Below are 25,675 nucleotides of genomic sequence, written 5' to 3' on the forward strand. Positions count from 1 at the left end.
AGCAAGGAAGTCTAAATGTTTTTCAGCAAAACACAAAGAACATTGACATGTTAGCTGAAATATAAACAAAGATGATTTGTAACTTATGATTTGGTGGTGTTCCTGATCAAACAGGAAAGATGCAGTAATAATTTAAACTGAAAATTCACATGACCTTCAAATAATTGTATCATGAAATTAAGACATCCTGGAGCTAAAGACAATCCGGACGATATTCAACACTATTTAAACGGCCAGGAATGGCTCCTGGCTGGTTAAATAGCACTTAACCGGTTATCCAAGAATATTCAGCGGGGGATAGTCGGTTATCTCCCACTGAATATTTGCTGTTAGCTCATAGGGGGGATTCTATATATGGCACCTAAAAAACCAGCGCTGAAATCAGTACCAACTAATTATATATTCTATAATCGGAATATTCAGCGCTTTGCATGCCAAGTTAAGTAGCCACATAGGCCTGCAATTTTGGCGACCTAATCTTTGGCCACTATAATTTTAAGTTGCTAGTGCTGAATATTAACTAGGCTTGTAAAGTTTACAGTGGCCAAAAAAACCTGGATATTCAATGCTGGTCAACAGAAACAGCCTGGCATTGAATATCCACGCTCAGTGCCGACCATGAGACTTAGCCATCCTGCCTCTCCCAAACGGAATACAGACCCCAATATAATTGCAATTGTACAAATTTCATATTCTGTTGTTATTATTAGAAACAGTGTTGTATACTACCAAGGTCAAAATGCATGCCTCCGACAAAATCTGGAAACCTTTTACTGTACTCATGGATATAAATAGCTGATATGTCACTGTGTAATTTCCCCAGTATAGCCCTTATTTGATCAAATAAAATAAGATAGCTTTCTTGAGTTATGTTTTCTCTGAAAGCATAAATTTAGTATAAACATGTTCTAGTTATATTTTAGGCATATTCTTATAGAGAATATTTGCAACTCATACTTTTCCCTGCATCTACGGATTCAGATTAAGTTTAAATATGCACACTACATATGACACAAACCTTTGCAATTTACTAACTCAATTGAGTGGAGAAGTAGTCTAGTGGCCGAGAAGCATGAAAAACTAGCATTAAATCTCACTCATGCTCCTGAGACCTTGGATGAGTCACTCAAGTATTAAAATTAAAGCATAACTACAAATTAATTTGACAAACATTACACAAATAATAAAAGTAGCTTGCATTATATTTACAATTAATATCACATATTCATGTACATATAAAAACACAAACTTAACTCAATGATATGTTCAACATAAAAAATCATGTTCACATACATATAGATATATAAATGTGAGTGGCAAGCTGTGATGAAACAGGTCACTGAAATGCAAGAACTGGGTGTCTCAATGTGTTGACCATTAATTGGTCATCATCTCCCATTGTGCTGGTGCAAAAGCCAGAGGGGAGCATCTAGTATTGTATTGATTTCCGGAAAGTGAATGCTGTTTCTAAACTAGAGGCTTATCCAATCCCAAGGGTAGATGAACTCATCGAGCAACTGGGAGAAGCACAATTTATCTCGACAATGGACCTGACCAAGGGATATTGGCAGGTACCTCTCACCCCGGCTGCCAAGGAGAAGACAACTTTTTCCATTCCCCAGGGTTTGTTCCAGTTCATGGTGTTGCCTTTCGGCCTTTGTGGGGCTCCAGCTACCTTTTAACATCTTGTGGATTGCTATACCACATGGCAACTACATGGCAGCCTACTTAGAGGATGTTGACATCTACTGTAAGGATTGGAGAACCCATCTCATCGAGAGAGAAGCAGTACTGGATAGTCTGTGGACTGCCGGGCTAACAGCGAATCCTAAAAATGTTTCTTGGGATGATAAGAAGTCCAGTAGCTGAAATACTCACTCAGGAAAGAACATGTGAGACTCCAGATCCAGAAGGTAGAGGCAATCACCCAGGTGCTAGTACCCCAGGTGAGAAAACAAGTACGAGCCTTCCACGGGCTCATTGTTTATTAGCGCATGTTTATTCGTGGGTTTGCTAAGAAAGCAGAACCGCTCACTTGCCTCCTACAGAAGAAAGCTCCAGAAAAGATACACTAGACTAAAAAGTTGGACCTTGCTTTCCAAACCCTGAAGAGGGATATTTGCTCAGAGCCAGTGCTGGTCAGCCCAAACTTCAACCAGCCCTTCATCATGCAGACCGATGCATCAGAGATTGGACTCAGGGCTCTTCTAGCCCAGGAAATGGACAGGGAAGATCAACCAGTGGCATAAATTAGTCAGAAGTTGTTCCTGATAGAAAAGAACTGTGCGGTAATTGAGAAGGAAGCTCTAGCTGTCAAGAGGGCCCTTGAAATGTTCCAATATTATTTGTTGGGGTGATATACTTCCTCCTGGTCACTGATCATCTACCCTTTCAGTGGATGGCTCGACATAAAGACTTTGCCAAGTACTTAAGTTACTTTATTTCAACCGTCATTTTATCCAGCTGACCCTAGGGATGGGGGCACCGCAGCGTCTGTTGCTAGCTTTTTTTACACCTAGACCTAGTCTTTTGCCTATTCAGTTTAACTCTTCTTACATTCTGTGGGTTAGAGAGACAGCAAGTGGGCAGGATTGGGAGTGGGGGGGGGGGGGGGGGAAGATGCTGGACTGTGCAAGGAGGGAATAAAGAGGGAGGCGTAGTCACAGTGGGGGCTTTAGGGGCCTGAGAATGAAGAACAGGGATTGGAGGGAGAGCCGGGAACAAAGGGCTGCCTGAAAATCCAAAAATCCGGATTGACCAGATCCCTGAGCAGTCTGGATTTTTGGACTTACTATATGGTAAACATACAATACTCCTCAGGAAATATTTTAAAACTATGCGATAAAAGGTAATGCCTAATTGCATTTTGAGTGTTAGCTACAAGATAGGAAATGGAGTAAGACTAAATGGTCAGTTTTCTAAGTGGATATTTTCCCTATTGGCTTAGATCAAGCCAGTCTATTGTACTATGTGGATCAAAAATGTGCACACAGAATATTTTTGCATTAGCCATTTTAAGTGTAGGACCAGTGCTAGAGTCTTTCAACCAACGGTTGTGTAAGGTTTTTCATTCACAGCAGTGATTTTAAACTAATTTAACAAGTAGTACTACCTTAACATATCCAAAACAACTAACAAGTGTGATAGTCTGCGTATTTGTAAAGTCCTGGAGTGTTAAGAGCATTTGTTGTGAATCTTCAGTTTTGTGATCCCTTCAATTACCTTCCACACCCCCTACCCCCCACGCCACTAAGAATTTGAACATTAAACAGAATATCTTCCTCAGAGTTATACATAAAAGTCAACAAGTTGTTCATTTAGACCAGCATTGTGGAGAACTGATTGCAGGGGCAATAAAGCTAAACTGTGTGGTATTTAAAAACACCTGAAAAAAATCTATAAATTAAGAACAAGAGGAGCAAAGCTCCAAAGTTCTAAGTAAAATACAAGTCTTACATATACAAATGCTGGTTCTAACACGTGCAAGTGGGAAAATCAACCTCTACATATATACCAGTTTTTATATCGGTTATATGGCCACTAGGGGCTGCTCTAGAGCTGGTCCCTGTCATCCCTGCTCTATATTAAACCATACAAATTAGTAAGAAATTCTTACAGTACTGGTATTTGGTAACCAAACTACAGTGCTCCATAGTGAAGGTATTTCCCTTCATGACCATGGCATAGAACTCCCTCCAAACAATCACTCGGAGACAAATGTGGACTGCTCCATCTCTTTTTACTGAAAGATATGTGCGAAACAGTTCCTGCTCTGAGAAAGCCTTTCTGCCCTGAGGTTGTACTGTAATTATAAACATTCTTCCTTTATTAGTGTTGGTGAACCCTTTCAATGGTAATTAGTTTTTTGGGGGGTAAAGTGTGTCCCAAGAACCAAGGCTAACCTATTCCATTCTGACTCAAACACACCCCGTCTTCCTAATAATGATAATCTAGTACACAGTACTTCCTCCAGTAACCCTGCTCTTTAGTGGGGCTACTATCTCCTTCTCCATTTGGCTTGAGAGTCCAGCAGCAGCTCCACTTCTTAATTAAATAGCAAGCAGAGGCGTGAGTAATACCTTTGACTTCTACAATCACTTTGACACAAACTCAAAACTCAACAGAGGCTTTACATAAGATACAAAAGCAACTAGGCCCAAAGGCTGAGCCTTAGGGACACACTGCTTCTATTAGTAAATCCTCAAAAATCCACTACAATTTGTCTAGGCCTAGGGGGGTGGCTGACTTACATAAGGGCAGGCAGTACCATTTCAGTCAATCCCAGAAGGGGGATGCTGTAACCTTACATTTCTTTTCAGATCTGATTTGTTATGAGTCTAAATGCAGGAGCATAGTGAGCTAGTCAGGGTCCCTAAAGGATCCTTACATTAGTGAATACATTCTCTCACCATTTATATATATAGATATAGATAGATATATGCAAAACAAACAAAAACACCCTTACCCTTGGGCTAAAACTGAACATTTTTTCAGTCAGACACAGAATGTGAGAAAAAACTAGGACACACTGTGTTTTTAATTGCTCCTTTTAAAGCCTGCTTTTTTTTATGTCATTGCTTTGTTAGAGTAAAAGCAATATATTACTACAAGTGCTATTGCAACACTGCACTGAAGCAGCAGTGTGGTGCCTGTAGCAGTGTGATTGGCTGAGTGCCTTAGTATGGATAGCTTTTCATTTAGCCTTTGCTCTGACAGCCCATGCCCTGGATAAGTGGTGTAGCCCTGTACAGGTGAAATCTATTCTCACATTTGCCTCAGGGGTGACTGGACTGTAACAGAATTTTTCAAACCCATTGGGCCCAACCGCAAAGCAGAGAATAAATGGCTGAAGTGCCAGGCCACGACAGAAAAATCAATGCCTGGTTATACAGACATGACAGAGCAGGGCTACAGTTCTCTTCACAAAAGCTTGTGCATTTACCATACTACCAGTTAGGAATGTTCTGCTTCTCTCTTCATCTTTTTTCCCCCTTCCGTGTCATAGCTTTAATGCCTTTTTTCTCTCTCTCTCTTGTTTTTGTCTGTTCAGAAAATTTACATGCAACCTCTGCGACAGAACATTCACAGAGAAGTGGGCACTAAACAACCATATGAAACTGCACACGGGAGAGAAGCCATTCAAGTGTACCTGGCCCACATGCCATTATTCTTTTCTCACTGCATCGGCAATGAAAGACCATTTCAGGACTCACACAGGTTTGTTTGGAAATACGGATAATTACTTCAGTAATCATATACAAACTGGGTTTACGTTAGAAGGTGTTCCTTTAAAACGTTAGGTGTTCCTTTAAAAAAAAAAAAAGTCAAATACTTCAGCTGCCTATATACACTCAGTTTGATCATTTCCTTTGTCAGTGCTGTGTGGTTTAGTTGAAGCACCCTACAAATTCAAATAAGAAAAAAAAAGTTTTTCTAGGAACAAAAGCAATGATGGTTTTTGCTTTCTTTCAGTTTGCTGCATGAGTCACCGCTTGATAATAAGGCAAAAGTGCTTTATTTGTGAGTTACATGATGGGCTCAGTTAAATATTGGGGTGCGCGTGCACACACAGACACATATCTATTCAAGTTATACTCTTAGGACCAGATTCTATTTATGTCGCCAAAAAAAGCACTATTCTATAAACCACGCTTAAGGATAGGCACGGTTTATAACATGGCGCTTACGCCCAGGGGGCTCGTGTAAATTTAGGCACCGCCATAATGCCTGCGCCTAAATTTACGCATGAGCCCCCATATTCAACAATTACACGTGTAACTCAAAACCATGCCCACAATCTGCCCCAAATGCCCATGACCCTCCCATTTCCACACCCCTTTTTTTAGTTCAGGCATAAAGTTTAGGCATGTAAGTTCTAATTAAATCTAATTAGTGCCAATAGTTGCTTGTTGAAAAGCCAGTTATTGCCACTAATTTGCTCATTATGTAATTAAATTGCATGCACCAATTTGGCACATGCCCAAATTTGTGCACACAATTTATATATAATTTGAGTGTTAGCATGCAAATGGCACTTAAATTTAAGCTCTGAGACTACAGAATATGAATGTATCATTCATGCATGTTAGTGCTCTATGTGCAGAGAGTGCTATTCTGCGAATTATGCATGTATTTGCAGGGAGGGCATATATGGGGCCTGGGTGCATCCAGCATTTACATGCATAACATAGAATACTATAAATTACACACTGACATGCTAAATTTAGGCACGCTTATTTATATCTACCATTAACCAGGCGTAAGTGCTCGTGCCTAAATGATGGCAAGTAAATGCTAACTTATTCTGTATTCTGAAATGGCATCTGGGCTCCCAGATGCCAGGGCCATTGAGAACAGGGGGAGGGGGGTGAGCAAAATTCCTCAGGCCTGACCTCCAAGGTGGGCTTGGCACTGGGGTCTGTTTCTCTTCTGCTCCCGCGATAACGTGGTCCCAGCACACAGGGCCAGGAGAGAGATAGACCCCGATTGCAGGCCCCCTTTTGAGGCCGGGAAGGAGCAGATGCACAGACACGGGAAGGTAGGGGGCAGGGGATGGTGGTGGCCTGAGTGAGTGAGGGGCAGTGGCGGCAGCTGCATCCCAAATTGGGGGGGGGGGGTAGCTGTGGTGGCTCTGCCCCAGTCTCTCTGCGACCCTGCCAGATGAGCGCTTTCTGCCTATTTTGGTTCCTATCATTTTGCACACTATGCTGAATTGCCCCCTACTTTTCTTTATAGGATACTAGCATAACAGATAAAATTGATGTGTGTAAGTTAGGCAAGAGCACTTATCCAAGTTTCCAAGTATATTTAAACTTACTAATCTGCCAGCCGGGAGTACCATCTAGGTGGTTTACTATGTCATCAGATATAAAAAGAGATAATAAGACTGTGTACATAAACAGAGTGAGGGGAAAGGGGAAGGAAATCCATATGTTTAAGCAAAAAAAACAGAAACAAACAAATGATGGGATTCTCTTAGTTGTTCAGAAATAATAACATGGCGCTCTGCAAATAGGGAATCTAACAGAATGCATCTTGGAATATAAACATTTTGAGATTGGACTTAAAAGCTGGTAAGGAAGTCTGTTGCTGCAGAGAAGTAGGTAGACGGTTCCAAAGATGTGGTCGTTGAACTGAGAAGATTGAGGCACAAGTATGTTCTTGAAAAATGTGTTTATAAGTCGGTACAATAAGTGCGTTCTGATCCTGGGGGGGCGTAGAGAGCGCAAAGGAGTATATGGGAATAGAAGACGATAAAGATAAAGAGGTTCCTTTCAGACTTATGACAGCCATAGAGTTGGTATAAATGTGTTCACACCTAGATTACTCAAAAAAGCTCATATATTATAGTACTCTGTCATTTAAGCACGTATCTGTACACTCTGCCAACACTCTAATCATGCATACGCCCACCTTCAAACTGTGAACCATTACGTTTAGGTGTCATGTTATACAATAGCGCGTAGCTGCAATAATGACATGTGCATATGTTATAGAATAGCGTGTGACTGGAATTCTGCTCTGTACATGCGCTCTTAAGGGACAATTCTATAACAAGTTTGTTTATCTTCTAACTGTGCACCTAAATGTACGGAATACTGACAAACACCTAAATTTACATTTTCATGTGAAAATGTCATTTGGGCACCTAAGTGGCATTCGCAAATAGGTTCTCAAATGGCCTAACATGTATTTATAAGGTGTAGGGGCGGCATTCACATGGGGGGGGCCTTAGATGGGACAAACTGAATGTTGCCTATGTGCCCACTACATTTAGGAGCCCCCATTTATGCCAGGTCTATAGCAGGTATAAATGGGGGGGGGGGGTGCTTAAATGTCCATTAATATTAGGTGCTTGAGTATTCATGCTGTATAAGCTCTCATCCCACCCTGTTGATGCTTAAACATTGATATCCTTTTTATAGAATAACCCCCATATGCAACACATTGAATGCAATTGTATAACAGCATCTGAGCACCCGGATTCCTTTGTAGAATACTAACATATGTTGGAATTTATGCACCAACATATAGGCACAACCATAAATGCATGCAGCTAAATGCAGCACTTTACCATGCAAATGACAGTATTCGATAACTTAATTGTTTGACACGCCCAAGCCCTGCCCATGCATCTTCCCATGTGAGCACCCTCTTTCATTTATGTGCTATCCTCCCTCCCCCCCCCCCCTCGATTCTACATATGGCACCTAGATTTGTGCACAAATTGACTAACAAGCTCTTGAGCGCTAACCAATTATAGGTGTTAATTGGCACTTAAAACGTGTGCACTCATCTAGCTGCTCGCTATTCTGTAAGACATTGTGCATAATTCCCACAGTGCGTATCTCAAAAGGGGGCGTGGCCAATGGCATGTCAGGTGCATTCCAAAATGTGTGCATAATTATAGAATAATGGATGTTCGCCCATCTTGGGCGCCAAATTTCAGCAGACGTAAGCCTTAAAATCTGGGGACAGGAATCAGGCTAAGCACAATTCTATAAAGAGCGTGCACCTTTTATAGAATTGCACTTAGTGCCGATCGTTTCCGGCTCCCATTTTTGAGCACCATTTAGAGAATCTGGCCCTGTGCAACTTCAGTTTTTACATTAAAGAATACCGCTGTGTATGCACACGCCGGACGATATGCAGTGCTATTTAACCAGCCAGGAATGGCTTCTGGCTGGTTAAATAGTACTCACTTAGCTAGCTAAGCACTAATATTCAGTGCAGGATAGCTGGTTATCTCTGCTGAATATTAACGCTTACCCCCAAATTCTATAAAGAGCGCCTTAAGTTGTGCACGCTAATTTAGCCACATAACCAAATTGCACACACATCTTAACTGATATGTCTATCAGCTCCGATAATTGGTACTTAACAACCAATTAGCACTCATGGCTTTAATTAGAATTTAAGTACGCAACTTTCTAGGCGTATTCTACAATGTGGTGAGTGTAAATGGTAATGCACATAGCCAAAAAGGGGGTGTGGCCATGTACGTGCAATAGGTGGGTTGTGGGCATTTCAAAAAACTATGCATACTGTTATGGAATACATATGATCAGGCGCAGGTATTTAGGTCTGGTTTTAGGTGGCCTAAATGGATTTACCTAAATTTTAGTCGTAAGAATGACGAGTGAGCATATTCTGTAAACTATGCCTAACTTTAGGCGTAGTTAATAGAATCATGCTAAGCGCACGGTTTTTCATCGCTGATTTTTAAAGATGCCATTTATAGAATTTGGCCTTTAGCGCATAGTGGTTAACTGGCTATCCACAAATATTCGGTGCTTCGCCGGCTAAGTTTAGCGGCCAGATCATACTGCCTAAATAGCAGGCCTATCTTTGGCCATTATAAACTTAACCAGCCAAGTTAACGGTCAGTGCTGGCCGGTTAAGTTTAAGCTGGCCACCAACCCCCCCCCAAAAAAGATATTCAGTGCTGATCACTGGAAACAGACCGATATTGTATGTAGGAGCTCAGCGCCGATTGTGACACTTAGCCATCCTGCCTCCTGTGAGCTGAATATTGGCCAGATATTTATGCACGTGAATGTAATGCATGTAAGTGCTAGTTATTCTATAATCGTAGCACACAAATAGTGCCTAGATTTGTAGATAGGCAGGATATAAGAACGTTTTACATAAATAAAGTAAATTTAGGTGCTAAAAGCTTGTAGCGCTATAGAAGTGATAAGTAGTAGTAGTAAAAGGTTACAGAATTCGGGAGATAGTGCTGGTTCTCAATATGCTGATTCACTGAGGGGAATAAACATTTTGTGGTTTAATACTTACATTTAAGGGGAAAATGCCACCAATATCTTTGCAGCAAAGACTTGATGAAGAAGGGGGAATGAGAGCTACAGTGCCAGCAATGCTCTTGAAAACTTGAACCTTATTGGGAGGATGACTTCCTATTTAATGCTTCCAGTGCAAGGGACTGATACTGCATGCTGTTTATCATGCAAAAACAGCAACCAAACAGCTAAAGTACTGCTGAGCAGAGCTATTAGAATATTTAGAATATGAATTGTTTTGTCTGAAATGTTGATTAAATAAAACAGGCATTTAGAAAAGCAGAAAATGACCCACACTGAGCTGTTTTAAATAACCTGCTTTAGATTTTTTTGTAGAACTTATACAATATAAAAAGAGAGAAAAGGAGGAATGATTTAAGATGATACTTATTAAATGGAACAACTGTAATGTATGAGGCAAATATTTGATGGATTTCGTTTTTTATCTAAACTGCAACTGAAAATGTAACAATAGTGAAAAACCTGATCGCTAAGAAAACAGCCTGAATATGTACAGTATTACTACTTCTTTTACATGTAAGGAATACACATTGCAACTTTGGAAATTAATTGCTGCTCTATATTCTTTCCCTCCTGTTGAAAAATATATGGGGAAAAAAAACCCCGTCTTATTGCCAAAGACTATAGGTTAAAAGTTCTTCCATGAGAAATATTCAAGGCAGTTTGTGGGAGGCCCAGGCCTCCTTAGCTCCTTTGACAAGGGTGTTGACGATTTAAGGTCTCCAGTCTGCCCTGAGAGATCACTTATATCGAACAGCAGATGAAAAGCCAGTGCAGATGTAATTTATCGTCGGTGTTTCCTTCTAAAGAATAATTGTGGAGACTTGGCTAGATCAATAATATGGATTTTTGTTGTTAGGTCTTGTAGTCTGCACCATAATGAGAGATAGGGGACAGTGGCTGTTTTCTAATAGAAAATAAAGGATTGGTTTCCGTGTCTTTCTACATTTGAATGCAAAATGGCACACTTGAAACTAATTTGAGTTGTTAAGAAAAGAACCATTTTCCATTATGTTCCACTTGCCATATAAAAATGGCATGTTTGACCAGCCCCTTGTGTCCTAGGAGGAATAATAACTCGGCATTCTCTAAGCAATGTAAAGGTTACAAACACTGAGGTTGTAGTCATAAATTGATAAATATCTAGAGAAATATATTTTGGTGTAAAATCAGATAACCTGTAGATTTTGCTACACATCACATCAGGCTGCAGTATTAGTCATGGAATGCACTATCAAGTAATGTCACATTCATCAAATAAAGAGTCTCATTTATCACTAAATGGCCAAAATGCTAAATTCTCATACGGGGCTGGGGCTAATCTCAGAAAATTAGAGAGTGGTCAACCATGCATTCAATAACAAATTGATATTGTTAAAAGGAATAGTTCATAAAACATCACATGACATCAACAGCTGTTGCATAGCTGTTCTCTATGTCCATATTCCATCCATAGTATGCTGTTATCTCGAAAGGTATTAAAAGCAGCACTTCAGTGTTTTAGAGCAGTGTGTCTGAAACCTGACCACCAGCCAGTCAGGTTTTCAGGATATCCTTAAATGAATATGCATGAAACAGGTTTGCATGCCTGTCACCTCCATTATATGCAAATCTCTCTCACGCACTTTCATTAGGGTTATCCTGAAAGCCCATCTTACTGGTGGTCCCCCCAGGATAGGTGCAAGAACCAGTGTGTTAGAGCTTTCAAAGCAGCATTTTAACATAATGAACCAGCAGAGAGCAATAAAAAGGTTAAAATACCCTTTCTTACCAGTGTCTCTTAGGGTGTCCAGATTGGTTTTCTTGTATTAGAGGATTCCTTCTAGTGCAATATGAGGCATATTTTCAAAGCACTTAGTCTTACAAAGTTCCATAGGTTACAGGCATATTTTCAATGCACTTAGCCTTCCAAAGTTCCATAGAAACCTCTATGAAGCTCAATTTGGGTGGTCCGACCATGGGGTTATGATCTTTACAGTACTAGCAGAATTGGTACAAGATACTTTATCAATCATAACTCTTATACTCGTAGATTTTTGCAACATCTGCACGCTAATTCTGTTTGTTTTTTTGATGTAAATATTGAGCCAATAAATGTCCAGCTCTGTTGCTCTGGCGGTATATATCAAGTACAAAATTCTATTACTAATCATTTCTGTAGAGGTACTGGACGTACACAGTGCTGTACATATTATATACAGGTACTTTCTCTGTCCCTAGAGGGCTCACAATTTGTTTTTTGTACCTGGAGCAATGGAGGATTAAGTGACTTACCCAAGGTCACAAGTAGCTGCAGTGGGAATCGAATCCAGGTTGCCAAGATCAAAGCCCACTGAACTAACCATTAAACAAAATATAGGTTTGCTAAACAGAGGCAAGTATGCCCACCTTGTGACTCAGCGAAAGATTGAATTGATATTTAAGAGACATTGGGGCTCATTTTCAAAGCATCTAGACTTTATAAGTCTAAGTGCTTTGAAAATACACCTCATTGTAACTTTAGGAGAACCATGCAATTGTACTTCTGTATCAAGGACTGCTCTACACTTTTCATTTCTGAATCTAACATGTTCATTGTGTGCTGCAAAATTCTGGTATTAAGATCTTGACCACAGCAAAAGGAAGAATTTCACTCATTAAGAGGGTCTTTTACTAAGCCATGGTAGCTTTTTTAGCTCATGGTAGAAATCAGCTGGCGGTAAACACTGAGATGCCCACAGGACTATAATGGGTGTCTTGGCGTTTACTGACAGCTGATTTCTACCGCGAGCTAAAGACACTACTGTAGCTTAGTAAAGGACCCCCTTAATGAGCTACCCCATTTCTTTTAACATCAGTCACAGAAACAGCCACCACAGAATATTCTGTAGACAGCTTTTATACAAAAGATATTTTCATGTGGGTCTCTTGTAAATAAATTTTTAAAAACATTAGGGTGTCACCCAGATATTTAGATCCTTGGCATTCAGGGAAACCATTATCTACTTTCATATCAACTCCATGCTTAGGATTCAGAAAACATAAGCAAAACCTGCAGGAGCAGTTAGAGAAATGGTCAAAGAAACTGGGCCATGTTATAGTTCAAAAAAGGTTCAGCATAGTAGAAGGTACAGTTACATAAGGAGCATCTATGTAGTCTGGTCAGACAGTTAAACAGTGCTGCTACAGGCAATTCAGAACCAACAGATAAAGTTAATAATTGGCCTAGAAATTTAGCCACTCCAATCACTACTCCAGCCAGGAAAGCTTGAAACCTCCATAGTAGGAGGCTCTCCCCTAAAAGTTACTCTAATATCAATTAGGAGGGGGGAAAAAGTATTTCCAAGATACTTACAAATGGGGAGAATGTTTCCAATGTTAAGGTGGGAGACCATTTGGCATCTAGTGGTTTAATAGTAAGATGCAGGAGGAGAAGGCTTATTCAAGATTGAAGGTCCTAGATTTCAAAAGAACTAACTTTTGCTGAGATGGAGAAATTTCTAAAGGAAGAGTTAGTTGGATGGGAACAGCTGAAGGAAGTAGAACATCAGTGGGCAAAACTGACAGGAGCTATTTTAAAGGCAACAAACCTTTATGTTATAAAATTACATAAGAGGAAGAGAAGGCCACTATGCTTCTCAAATGTAGTAGCTGAAAAGATAAGGGAAAAAAGGTTAACCTTCATACGTTACAAGATGACTCAGAAAGAGGAAGACAGGCAAAAATACCAGAAAAAGCTGTCAGAAAAGTGAAGAGTCAAAAAGAGGAAAAGAGAGCTGATATGGTAAGACTGGGGGACAAGACAATTTTTAGATACGTAAGCTACAGGAGGAAGTGCCATAATAGCATTGTGAGGCTCAAGGCTGAGGAATATGTAGAAGCTGATAAGGGTAAAGCTGAACTACGAAACAATTATTTCTGTTCTGTATTTGTGGATGAAAGGCCGAGGGCAGGACCACAGAAAACAAATGCTAATGAGGACGGATGTATAGTAGACCAGGACTGATTCTCAGAAGACCATGTTCATGAGGGGCTGGCCAAACTAAAAGTAGACAAAGCGATGAGGTCTGATGGTATACATCCGAGGGTACTCAAAGAACTTGAAGAAATTCTGGTGGCTCTGCTGTCTGACTTCCTCAGTGCTTCCTTAGAGTCTGGAGTGGTCCCAGAGGACTGGAGAAGGGCGAATTTGGTCCCTGCACAAGAACAGAAGTAAGGAGGAGGTTGCAAATTACAGACCTCAAATGGTGAATAAACTAATGGGGCCGGCTCTTTTTAACTTGTTCCCCATTATCCTTTCTACTACCCCATACCCATTCCTTTCCATCTTTCTACGCCTACCTCCCAACGCTCTTTTCCTTCTGAACCCAATTCCTCCTATGTTTAACTTACTTTCTGTTAACCCCATTAGTTTTGCGTTTACCACAAACTATATTCTTCTTACGACTTTGTAATTATTTATATTGTTACTATGTAAGCCGCATTGAGCCTGCCATGTGTGGGAAAGCGCGTGGTACAATGTAATAAATAAATAAACATCTATGTGAGTGATATTGCGGAAGGACTGTCTTTGCGGATGACACCAAACTCTGTAATAGGGTGGAGATATACCAGTGCCAGAAATGGTATCGAAAGCTGACGAGTCAGAGAAACTGAATGAAATCTCTATGAACCTGGAAGATGTAATGAGGTAATTTGACAAATTGAAGAGTAGCAAATTGCCTGGACCGGAAGGTATTCATCTCAGAGTACTGATAGAATTGAAAAATGAACTTGCAGAACTATTGGTAATAAAATGTCATTTATCTTTAAAATCAAGCATGGTACTGGAAGATTGGAGGGTGGCTAATGTAACGCCGATTTTTTTTTTTTTTTTTTTTTTTAATGGTCCAGAGGTGATTTGGGAAATTATAGACCGGTAAGCCTGATATTAGTGCCGGGCAAAATGGTAGAGATTATTATAAAGGACAAAATTACAGATCATATTCAAAAGAGAGGGAACAAAGTACAAACTAAAGTCCAAACAAAAAAACAGCACCACGGGCCTTTAAAATGGAACAAAGTTCTTTAATGAATGAGCCTTGACCCGACACGGGCCGTGTTTCGGTGACTAGCACCTGCGTCAGGGGTCTACATAAAATACAAAACATAGAAATAATATATTTTTAAAAATTGTTAACATATAATGAATAAAACCAAGAATTAAAAATAATATTTAGACTCATCAAGCATACATATATAAGCCTATATAAACACCTAAAGCATTTAATATTTTAACATTGCATTTAATAATTTAACATTCTCATATATTATTATATAGTAATTTGAAAATAAATGGATAAATAATCAAAACAAAAATGGTAATGGTAACTCACCACAGTGATGACGTGGAAAACTTGGGGAATAACTCGAATATTTTCATCTACAATATTCCTTACTTTTGGACAAAAAATTTTTTCATATATTAATATATGTTTAAAATGCTTATTTTAATTATTAATAATATATTTTATAGAAAGGCCATATTATATAATACTGGCTATAACTGAATTTAAAAATAATTTTTTAAAACATTTTAAAATATACAACAAATTTCAAACATTACACTGATAATATCATGAGCCTTCAAAAACATTCAAATCAGCACAGAATAAATAGATATATACATCTTCAAATATAAAAGCCAAAAATATAATATCTAGTGGCATTACTTGATCTTAATTTTGAAAAAACAGCATTTTGTCACTATATGTGTATATTAAAATAAGCATTTTAAACATATATTAATATATGAAAAAATTTTTTGTCCAAAAGTAAGGAATATTGTAGATGAAAATATTCGAGTTATTCCCCAAGTTTTCCACGTCATCACTGTGGTGAGTTACCATTACCATTTTTGTTTTGATTATTTATCCATTTATTTTCAAATTACTATATAATAATATATGAGAATGTTAAATTATTAAATGCAATGTTAAAATATTAAATGCTTTAGGTGTTTATATAGGCTTATATATGTATGTTTGATGAGTCTAAATATTATTTTTAATTCTTGGTTTTATTCATTATATGTTAACAATTTTTAAAAATATATTATTTCTATGTTTTGTATTTTATGTAGACCCCTGACGCAGGTGCTAGTCACCGAAACACGGCCCGTGTCGGGTCAAGGCTCATTCATTAAAGAACTTTGTTCCATTTTAAAGGCCCGTGGTGCTGTTTTTTTGTTTAGATCATATTCAAAAGCATGGATTAATGAGACAAATCCAACATGGATTTAGTGAAGGGAAATCTTGCCTCACCATTCTGTTACATTTCTTTGAAGGGGTGAACAAACATGGATAAAGGTGAGCCAGTCGATATTATGTATCTGGAGTTTCAAAAGGCATTTGACAAAGTACCTCATGAAAGACTCCAGAGGAAATTGAAGAGTCATGGGATAGGAGGTAGTGTTCAATTGTGGATTAAAACTGGTTAAAAGATAGAAAACAGAGATTAGGGTTAAATGGTCAGTATTCTCAATGGAGAAAGGTAGATAGTGAGGTTCCCCAGGGGTCTGTGCTGCTTTTTAACAAATTTATAAATGACCTAGAGATGGGAGTAACTAGTGAGGTAATTACATTTGCTGATGACACAAAGTTATTCAAAGTTGTTAAATTGCAAGATGATTGTGAAAAATTGCAAGAGGACCTTACGAGAATGGGAGACTGGGCATCCAAATGGCAGGTGACGTTTAATGTTTTTTTAACCTTGCCCTTGAAACTCTTGCTAATAACAGTATCTCAGGAATTCAATTACAGAGGGGCCCTTTTACAATGGCACGCCAAAATGTGGCCTGCGGTAGTGTGGGCACATGTAGTGTAAGTGCGCTGGACCATTTCTCCAGCGTGTCTGGAAAAAGGGGTTGTGTTTTTTTTTTGGGGGGGGGGGGGGGCGGGAAATGAGCATGCTGCAAAATGAAAACCAATGTGCGTTTATTTACAGCCTGAGCCCTTAATGCCACCCATTGACTTAGCGGTAAGGGCTCACACATTACCCATCAGTAACCTTCCTTTGAGTGCCAACTGCCAATTTCTGCCAGGAACACCCCCACGGTAGAAAATTATTTTCTACTACGTGTTTTCAGCAGATGCCCAACTCAGAATTACTGCCATGCGCTAGCTAGACTGTAATGCCGATTTGACACATGCTGATGCGCTTAGGCCCTTACATGCCTTTGTAAAAGAGCCCCTTAATGAACAATACAAATTTTCAATATATGCCGATGATATCTTTTTGTATTTAACCTTAGATTCTGTACCACATTTATTATCTTGTATCAACTCAAATTGGCTACCATGCCCTAATCCAAATTTGTCCTTAAACATCATGTTTCACAATATCCCTTTATATCCAAATTTAAAATATTTGGTTATATGGTACAGTAATTTCCCTGATACCACAGGACCCCATTTACTAAGCCTCACTAGAGGTGCGTTAGTGCTTTTAGCGCATGCTAACTGTGTAGGCACCCACAATATTCCTATGGGCGCCTACACAGCGTGCACTTATCTTGTGCACACACTAAAAACACTAGCTCACCTTAGTGTACAGGGCCCTCAAATTGAATGCTGATACAGTTTTAAAAATTTCTACAGACCTGTCAAACCCATGGTTTGCTCTATTCCTATGTTAGTGTGGAAGGATTGAAGCAATAAAGATGGTACTGACACAAAAAATTAATTATTTTTTTAAATATGAATCCTCTTCTTTTCAGATTCCTTTTATAAAAATTTGATATGCTTATCTCTAAATTTATATGGCAATCCTTCACTCCTCATATTGCATTAAAGAAATGTCACCCCGAACATCCATTCCATTTCCAGATTTTATATTCCATAAATTTCCTGTTGAAATCATAGCGAGTTACAATAAAAATACATTTACAATTGAAGTTTTCATAAATAAAAGTGCTTGTCAAAAAATTTTTCAAAACTTTCTTAAACTGTAAGTAGTCCACCATTCCTCGAAGTTGAAGTGTAATCGAGTTCCATAACCTAAATGCATAACAGCTAAAAGAGTTATCATGATAACGTGTATAATGTATCTTATTAACCACTGGAAGATTTAGATTCAATGAATAATTATACCTAGAAGGCTGACTAGATAAAGAATAAGACACTAGGATTATGTGATCCAAAGGACAACAACTATAAACAATCTTATGACTCATGCATACGACATTAAAATCTATTCTGACCCTGACTAGTAACCAGTGTAGATGTCTCAATAGAGGAGTAACATGCTCAAACGTTTTGCAGCCAAATATCAATCTGACTGCACAATTCTGCAAAAATTGTAGCCTCACCTGAAGAGACTGATTAATTCCAGCATATAAGGAACTACAATAATCTATTTGTGGCAGAATAATTGCCTGTATCAATACTCTAAATTGAGCAGGAAAAATTATGATCTAATTGCCCTTGGTTGTCTTAGTTTGAAAAATATCCTCTTACTTAAATTATTAACCTGATGTTCCATAGTTAAATGTGAGTCTAATATAAAACCCAGTATCCTAGAAGACGTTAGCAGAGCCAAACTCTCCCCTGTCTGAAGAGTAATATGTTTTGGAATTTTAACTAGGGAAGTACAAAAATATAGCAGTTTGGTTTTAGTAGTATTAAGTTTCAACAAGTTTTACAATGCCCAAAATGTGTTTTTCCAATACATTCTAAAATTACATTCTCTATATTACTAATAACAGACAATAATGGTAATAAATGAAAATGTCATCAGCAAATGATGCAACATGATATAGAGAAAAGTGTAAAAAATTCCCCAAGGAACTCATAAAAATATTAAACAGTATAGTCGACAATTGCATGCCCTGCGGAACACCAAAGATTGGACACCAGCTATTTGAAAATGTCCCATTGTTCTTAACTCTATACTGTCTATTATTAAGAAATTCCCTAAACTAATTCAGTACTGTTCCAGTAAATCCCAACTCACTCAACCTACTTATCAGCAAGGTGTGATCCATGTTGTCAGAGGCACCTGACACATCAAACTGCAGCAAAATAGAAGGAATACTTTGACTTAACAAAATCTTAACCTTAGTAACCTGTCACGGAACCCGGGATGGTGAGCCCTTGGGCTGCAGCAGACAAATCCTCTGGGGAGGCGCACAGCAGAGGCGAACCAGGCACTGAATACAAACAGGATACCAGACATGGCAAATAGAGTACACTCAGCTGCACAGGAGCAAGGTAATCAGGGAAGCAGCTAGGCTGTGGAAGCAAAGTAATCAAGAAAAGCAGCTGGGCTGGCAACAACCGGCTCTCTGAACAGTGAAACCTGTTTTGTTTCTTTATGTGGTTTCCCTTGTTACCTTTAAGCTAGAGAGCCTAGAAACAAGAAAGGAATCTATTCAGGATCAAACTTTGGTTGAGGAGCAAAGTTAACAGACAAGTAATCCATACAGGTTTAAATCAGAGCAACACACACACACACACACACACACACAAATAGAAGAGGGCTTTGCTTGAAAGCAAACCTAACAGGAAGGTAATCCATAAAGTTTCAAACCAAAACCACTCACACAGGGTGTGACCAGTTCCCTCAGAATCACACAACAGTACAACAAGAAAAAGGAAAATAGACTTGTTGCAAAGGCCACGCAGGAAATCTCCCTGGGTCCTTATAAAGGACTAGGCTGATGTTGTCACAAGTAGAAAATGAAGCAGAAGCAGGGAGACCAAAGCAAGGCTTGGCTTCAGGGACACCAAAGAAAGGCTTGGCTAACAGGAAGAACAACAGGAAAAAGGCAGACTGGAGAGGTCACAGAGTTAGTTACAGAGAAACAGTAGGTCAGAACATAAGGGCACGGCCACAACCATGACATAACCATTGTTACAAGTAAATATTCCATACTGTGCATTGAGAAATATGAAGACTTTGATGTAGATCCAAATAAGAGATTGTCTGAGACGCTACTATAAATTCCATTAACTTTGCAAGCCATGGTATACATGCCACAGAATGAAAATTTGCCACCTCAGGTAGATCAGCATTAGGCAACTTAGGTAATAGAATCAGTATTATGTTCTCTAGCTCTATAGGAAAGTGACCCTTACCAAGCATTTTATTAAGTAATAATAATGTTAACCATACAACTAACTCAGTCGGTATACTTCCTAATAGTTAAGAGCAGTGGTCAAGCAAACAAAATTTACCAGCTATCTTTTTCAGTATGGAATTAACCTTTCTTACTTGGACTTTATGCAAACCTCCCGGACTTTAAATGCTATCATATAACCTTTTAAATTTCCCAAGCCCAATACTAGTTACAAGATATTTTTGACTCTACTGCCCATATATGGTTGACTTTTGAAAGAGACAAGATTGCACCTACTCCACTATCAGGCTTATTTTCGAAAGAGAAGGACGCCCATCTTCCGACACATATCGCAAGATGGGCGTCCTTCTCACAGGGTCGCCCAAATTGGCATAATCGAAAGCTGATTTTGGGCGTCCTCAACTGCTTTCCATCATGGGGACGACCAAAGTTCACGGGGGCATGTTGGAGGCTTAGCGAAGGCGGGACTGGGGCGTGCCTAACACATGGTTGTCCTCGACCAATAATGGAAAAAAGAAGGGTGTCCCTGACGAACACTTGGACGACTTTACCTGGTCCTTTTTTTCTTATGACCAAGCCACAAAATATGCTCTAAATGATCAGATGACCACTGGAGGGAATCGGGGATGACCTCCCCTTACTCCCCCAGTGGTCACTAACCCCCTCCCACCCTCAAAAAACCCCATTTTAAAAATATTTTTTGCCAGCCTCAAATATCATACCCAGCTGCATGACAGCAGTATGCAGGTCCCTGGAGCAGTTTTAGTGGGTGCAGTGCACTTCAGACGGGCGGACCCAGGCCCACCCATCCCCACCTGTAACCTTGTGGTGGTAAATGTGAGCCCTTCAAAGCCCACCAGAAACCCACTGTACCCACATTTAGGTGCCCCCCTTCACCCCTTAGGACTATGGTAGTGGTGTACAGTTGTGAGGAGTGGGTTTTTGGAGGGGTCGGGGGGCTCAGCACACAAGGTAAGGGAGCTATGCACCTTGGAGCAATTTCTGAAGTCCACTGCAGTGCCCCCTAGGGTGCACGGTTGGTGTCTTGGCATGTCAGGGGGACCAGTGCTGGCTCCTCCCATGACCAAATGGCTTGGATTTGGTCATTTCTGAGATGGGCGTCCTCGGTTTTCCATTATCGCCGAAAATCGGGGACGACAATCTCTAAGGTCGACCTAAATTTCGTGATTTGGGCATCCCCGACTGTATTATCGAAACGAAAGATGGACGCCCATCTTGTTTCGATAATACGGGTTTCCCCGCCCCTTCGCTGGGACGTCCTCAAGAAAACTTGGGCGCCCCTTCGATTATGCCCCTCCACATCTCCTTCAGTCCATTAACAAAATTTGTTATAATCATCCGAATGCTATGTCTCTCTTCAAATTCAAATGGTCTGACTCAACAGATGTCTCTTTATGGTTTAACTCTACTTTTAGTGCTGTAAAATTCCACATGGTATTCATAAAATATGGAGTAATGGTAATATATGATCTCCCATTCAATTGATCTCAAATAATAAATTAATCTCATTCCAGAATTTATGTAACCAATTTGGTCTCTCAACCACAACGAATTACAAACACCGTTCCACAGATTCTATATAGCATGCCTAGAGATCTGTGCTGAAATCCAAGCCTATTCTATAACAACACACATAAATTAATTGGCTTAATAAGCTAATCAGCGTTGATAACATCTCTTAACAAGCAATAATGAGCATTAATTGGCAATAATTACAATTCACGTGCACAGCTTGCTAAGCATATTCTGTAACACGGTGTGCCTAACTTCTAACATGTGAAGGCAAAAAGGGGTGTGGTTATAGGCGGGGAAAAGGGCATTTTGTGGACGTTCCTAAATTTACACGTGTAGTTATGGAATTTGGCTTAGTGCACCTAAGTCTATGCACAGGGATTTATGCCATATTTTCATTGGTATAAATAGGGGTGTGTAGTTTTAGGTGCTGAAATATCAACTACGCATATGCTATATACCGCTCCTAAATCTGTCACGTCTGTGGTCGTGACCCCTCACAGCCTCTACCTGATTTCTGAGGGTCAGCTTCTGAGCTGGCTTCTGCCTATCCTTTCTGGAGTAGTTCTGTCTTTGGGAAGATCTGTTTCGGTTTCCTATCTCTGGCCGCCGTCATCTGGGTTGGATCAATGGCGGCAGCCATCTTGGATGGCTCAAGAGTCTTAGCCATCTTGGATAGCTCAAGGGGTACAGCCATCTTGGATAGATCATATCATTGGAAGCCATCTTGGAGTAACGAGGACAGGAAGGAAGCCCTTATTTGGTCCTTAGAGATCTCCTGTGGGAACAGCCTCCATTGTTACTCAGAGTTGCTGCAGCTGCATCTCAGGTGTGGATGGGCTTTATTAATCACCTAGAGACTGCAGTCAGTTGCCTTTGCATTGCGTCTTAGGCCCTGGTATGTGGGTGCTGGTGCACTTCTGCCTGAAAGACTTTGTCTGGACCTGATTCTGCTTTGCTGGTTTCCTGTCTTTTGAACCTTTGCCTGGACCTGGATTTTGCTTTGCTTGCCGCCTGTCTTTTGAACCTTTGCCTGGACCTGGACTTTGCTTTGTTTGCCGCCTGTCTTTTGAACCTTTGCCTGGACCTGGACTTTGCTTTGTTTGCCGCCTGCCTATTGAATCTTTGCCTGGACCTGGACTTTGCTTTGTTTGCCTGCCTGTCTTTTGAACCTTTGCCTGGACCTGGACTTTGCTTTGTTTGCCGCCTGTCTTTTGAACCTTTGCCTGGACCTGTCTTCTGCTTGCTGGCTGACTGCCTAGAGACCTTGCCTGGATTTGCCGGTATGTCTGTTCAGCCTTGCTCCTGGTGTGGGGTGGTTTTGCCTGCCACTGCTGCTCCTCGGCAGTGGCCCAAGGGCTCACAACCCAGTTTCCAGCTTTGAGTACGTGACAAAATCTAGGCATCGCTTAAAGAATATGCTTAGTCGGCATTGATTTCCACTCTGATTTTTTAGGTGCCATATATAGAATTTCCCCAGTATCTAACTATGGTATCAAAAGACACCTTGTTTGATTATTTATTTATTTATTTATTGCATTTGTATCCCACATTTTCTCACCTCTTTGCAGGCTCAATGTGGCTTACAATACATCATGAGTAGTGGAAATATAATAAAAAATAGACATTTAGTGTTACAAAAGAATCTTTGACAATATGATAATGAAAAGTCATGATAGTAGTATAACAAGCAGGTATTATAAGGCAGTTCTAACTATGTGTGGAGGAGTTATGTATATTCACATTACTTGATCTTTGTGGTAAGCCTTGTTAAAGAGATGGGTCTTCAGTAGTTTGCGGAAGCTCGTTAGTTCGTAAATCGTTTTAAAGTTGCAATATCGAAAAACAGGGTTTTAAAGTAAAATTGGGACTTTTATGGCATAGAAACACTATTTTTAAGTTTCATTAGTGTCACCTTCACTTTTGTAAGGTTCTCAATGGTGTGGCAATGAATTTTTAGATTGGTTTTATGTATTTTTTACAGTCTTTTAGTTTAAATAATCTCTGACATGTCTGGTAGCAAATATAGGGGCCCTTTTACAAAGGTGCATAAGGCCTACGCAAGTCCAGTGTGTGGCAAATCGGCATTACCTCCTGGCTACTGCATGCCCCGGGCGGTAATTCCAAATTTAGCGTGTGCTAAAAATACACAGTAGAAAATATTTTCTACCATGGAGCACCTACCCAGCAGTAAACAGCAGTTGGCACATGCAGTGTGTGAGATTTTACTGCTAGGTCAATGGGTGGTGGTAAGATCTCAGGCTGAAAATGAACACACGCTGGTTTCAATTTAGTACACGTCCATTTTCTGGCCTTTAAAAAAAGACCCTTTTTCCTAGATGTGGTAAAAAAATAGCCCAGCACACGTCCAGAAAACGCGCTTGCACTACCAAAGGCCACTTTTTACCACGGCTTAGTAACAGGGCTCCATAAACTTTATTTAAAGCCAAGTTTTGGTTGCTCTGTCCAGAGTAGTTTCCTGCAGACGTTCTGGCTGTAAGTACCTTCTTTTATATATTTTTTGAGCTGCTTTAAATGAACCTCCTTCTTGCTTTTAGGAAGTTGCTAGTACTGTTTCTTTGGGCCTTATGATTTTAGTTGTGCATTAAAGCTTGCTATTCTACTACTGCTGTGTGATAGTGTGGTGGTCTGCTGCTGTTCTGCTGGTCTTCGCATCACAGATCTTCCTCCCATTTATCTGATATCGATGGTTATCTTCATTTTTAACAGGTCATATATTTTCTGTCACATTCCAATGTCCTCTTCTCCCAATAGTTAGTGCAGTGGCCTGAGAACCAGGGGAACTGGGTTTGATTCCCACTGCAGCTCTTTGGGACTCTAGGCAAGTCACTTAATCCTCTGTTGCTTCAGGTACAAAATAAATACCTATATATATTTATTATTATTTGTTACATTTGTACCCCACATTTTCCCTCCTATTTGCATGCTCAATGTGGCTTACATAGTACCGTAGAGGTGTTTGCCAATTCGGTTGATAGCAGATACAAAGTTATATTGTGGTCAGATGTGTGGATCAGGCATCATGGGGTCGAAGGAAGTGAAGATTATAAATTGTCCAGTACGATCATTAGTTATGCTGTGTTGCTGGGTGCTCGGATTTATGTTGGATTGGTGGGATAGGCCTTTTTGAAGAGGTGAGTTTTGAGTGATTTCCTGAAGTTTAAGTGGTCACGGATTGTTCTCACAGCATTTGGGAGTCCATTCCATAGTTGTGTGCTTATGTAGGAGAAGCTGGATGTGTAATGTCGCGTTCCCGAGGACCTTGGCATACTGTCAGGCTTCTTCCCCGGAAGCACTGGGTTTGTGAGTCCTTGGGCCACTACCGTGGAGCGGCAGCGGCAGGCAAGATCACCTTCAAGGTAGAGACGAAACAAGACTGGACCGGAACCCCGGACTGGAGTCCTACACAGGAATACACGGGACTGGAACGCACCGGACTGGTGCGCACTGGAGTGGAGCCCGCTGGACTGGAACACACTGGAGTGGACCCACTGGACTGGAACATACAGGAGTGAAGCCAGCTGGACTGGAACCCACTGGAGCGGAACCCACTGGACTGGCTTCACCTACGCTTAGCCACCTTTTCCCGAGGGTTGAGCCCTCAGGTTCGGGCAGCCGGCAGGGCTTACAGGAAAAAACCGGAACTGGAACTTGCAAGCAGGAACAGCAGGAATCAGGATACAGAAGTGCCCCCAAGCACCTAGGCGAAAGCAAGGCAGACAGGCAGGGAATGTCCGGGTTCCCGCAGTAGGCAGGTTCAAAGCAAGTCTCAGGGCGGGCGGCTAGCAAAGCCGTAGTCAGGTTCAAAGCAAAGTCTCTGGGCAGGCGGCTAGCAAAGCAGTAGTCAGGTTCAAAGCAAAAGTCTCTGGGCAGGCGGCTAGCAAAGCAGTAGTCAGGTTCAAAGCAAATGTCTCTGGGCAGGCGGCTAGCAAAGCAGTAGTCAGGTTCAAAGCAAAATACGAGAAGACCAGGAAACTTGAACACAAGCTAACAGGAAAGCTAAGCCCAAGCTAACCAGTCATATACTAGAAACATACACAGAGCAAACACAAGAGAACTAGTAAAGCTGTACACAGGCTAACAAGCAAAGCTGTGCCCAAACTAACCAGTCATATACTAGAAACATACACAGAGCAAACACAAGAGAACTAGTAAAGCTGTACACAGGCTAACAAGCAAAGCTGTGCCCAAGCTAACAAGTCAT

At 40.3% G+C, this 25,675-nt stretch overlaps 1 protein-coding gene across 1 annotated transcript in view; it reads left to right on the forward strand.

Moving 5' to 3' along the window:
- ZNF407 (zinc finger protein 407) overlaps positions 1-25,675 on the forward strand; it is a 918,238-nt gene that overhangs the window by 522,980 nt on the left and 369,583 nt on the right. Inside the window, 1 exon segment of the mRNA XM_030211702.1 lies at positions 5,051-5,217. Coding sequence (XP_030067562.1) covers positions 5,051-5,217 — 167 coding nt within the window.

Source organism: Microcaecilia unicolor, chromosome 1 (genome assembly GCF_901765095.1).
Source record: "Microcaecilia unicolor chromosome 1, aMicUni1.1, whole genome shotgun sequence".
Lineage (NCBI taxonomy): Eukaryota > Metazoa > Chordata > Amphibia > Gymnophiona > Siphonopidae > Microcaecilia > Microcaecilia unicolor.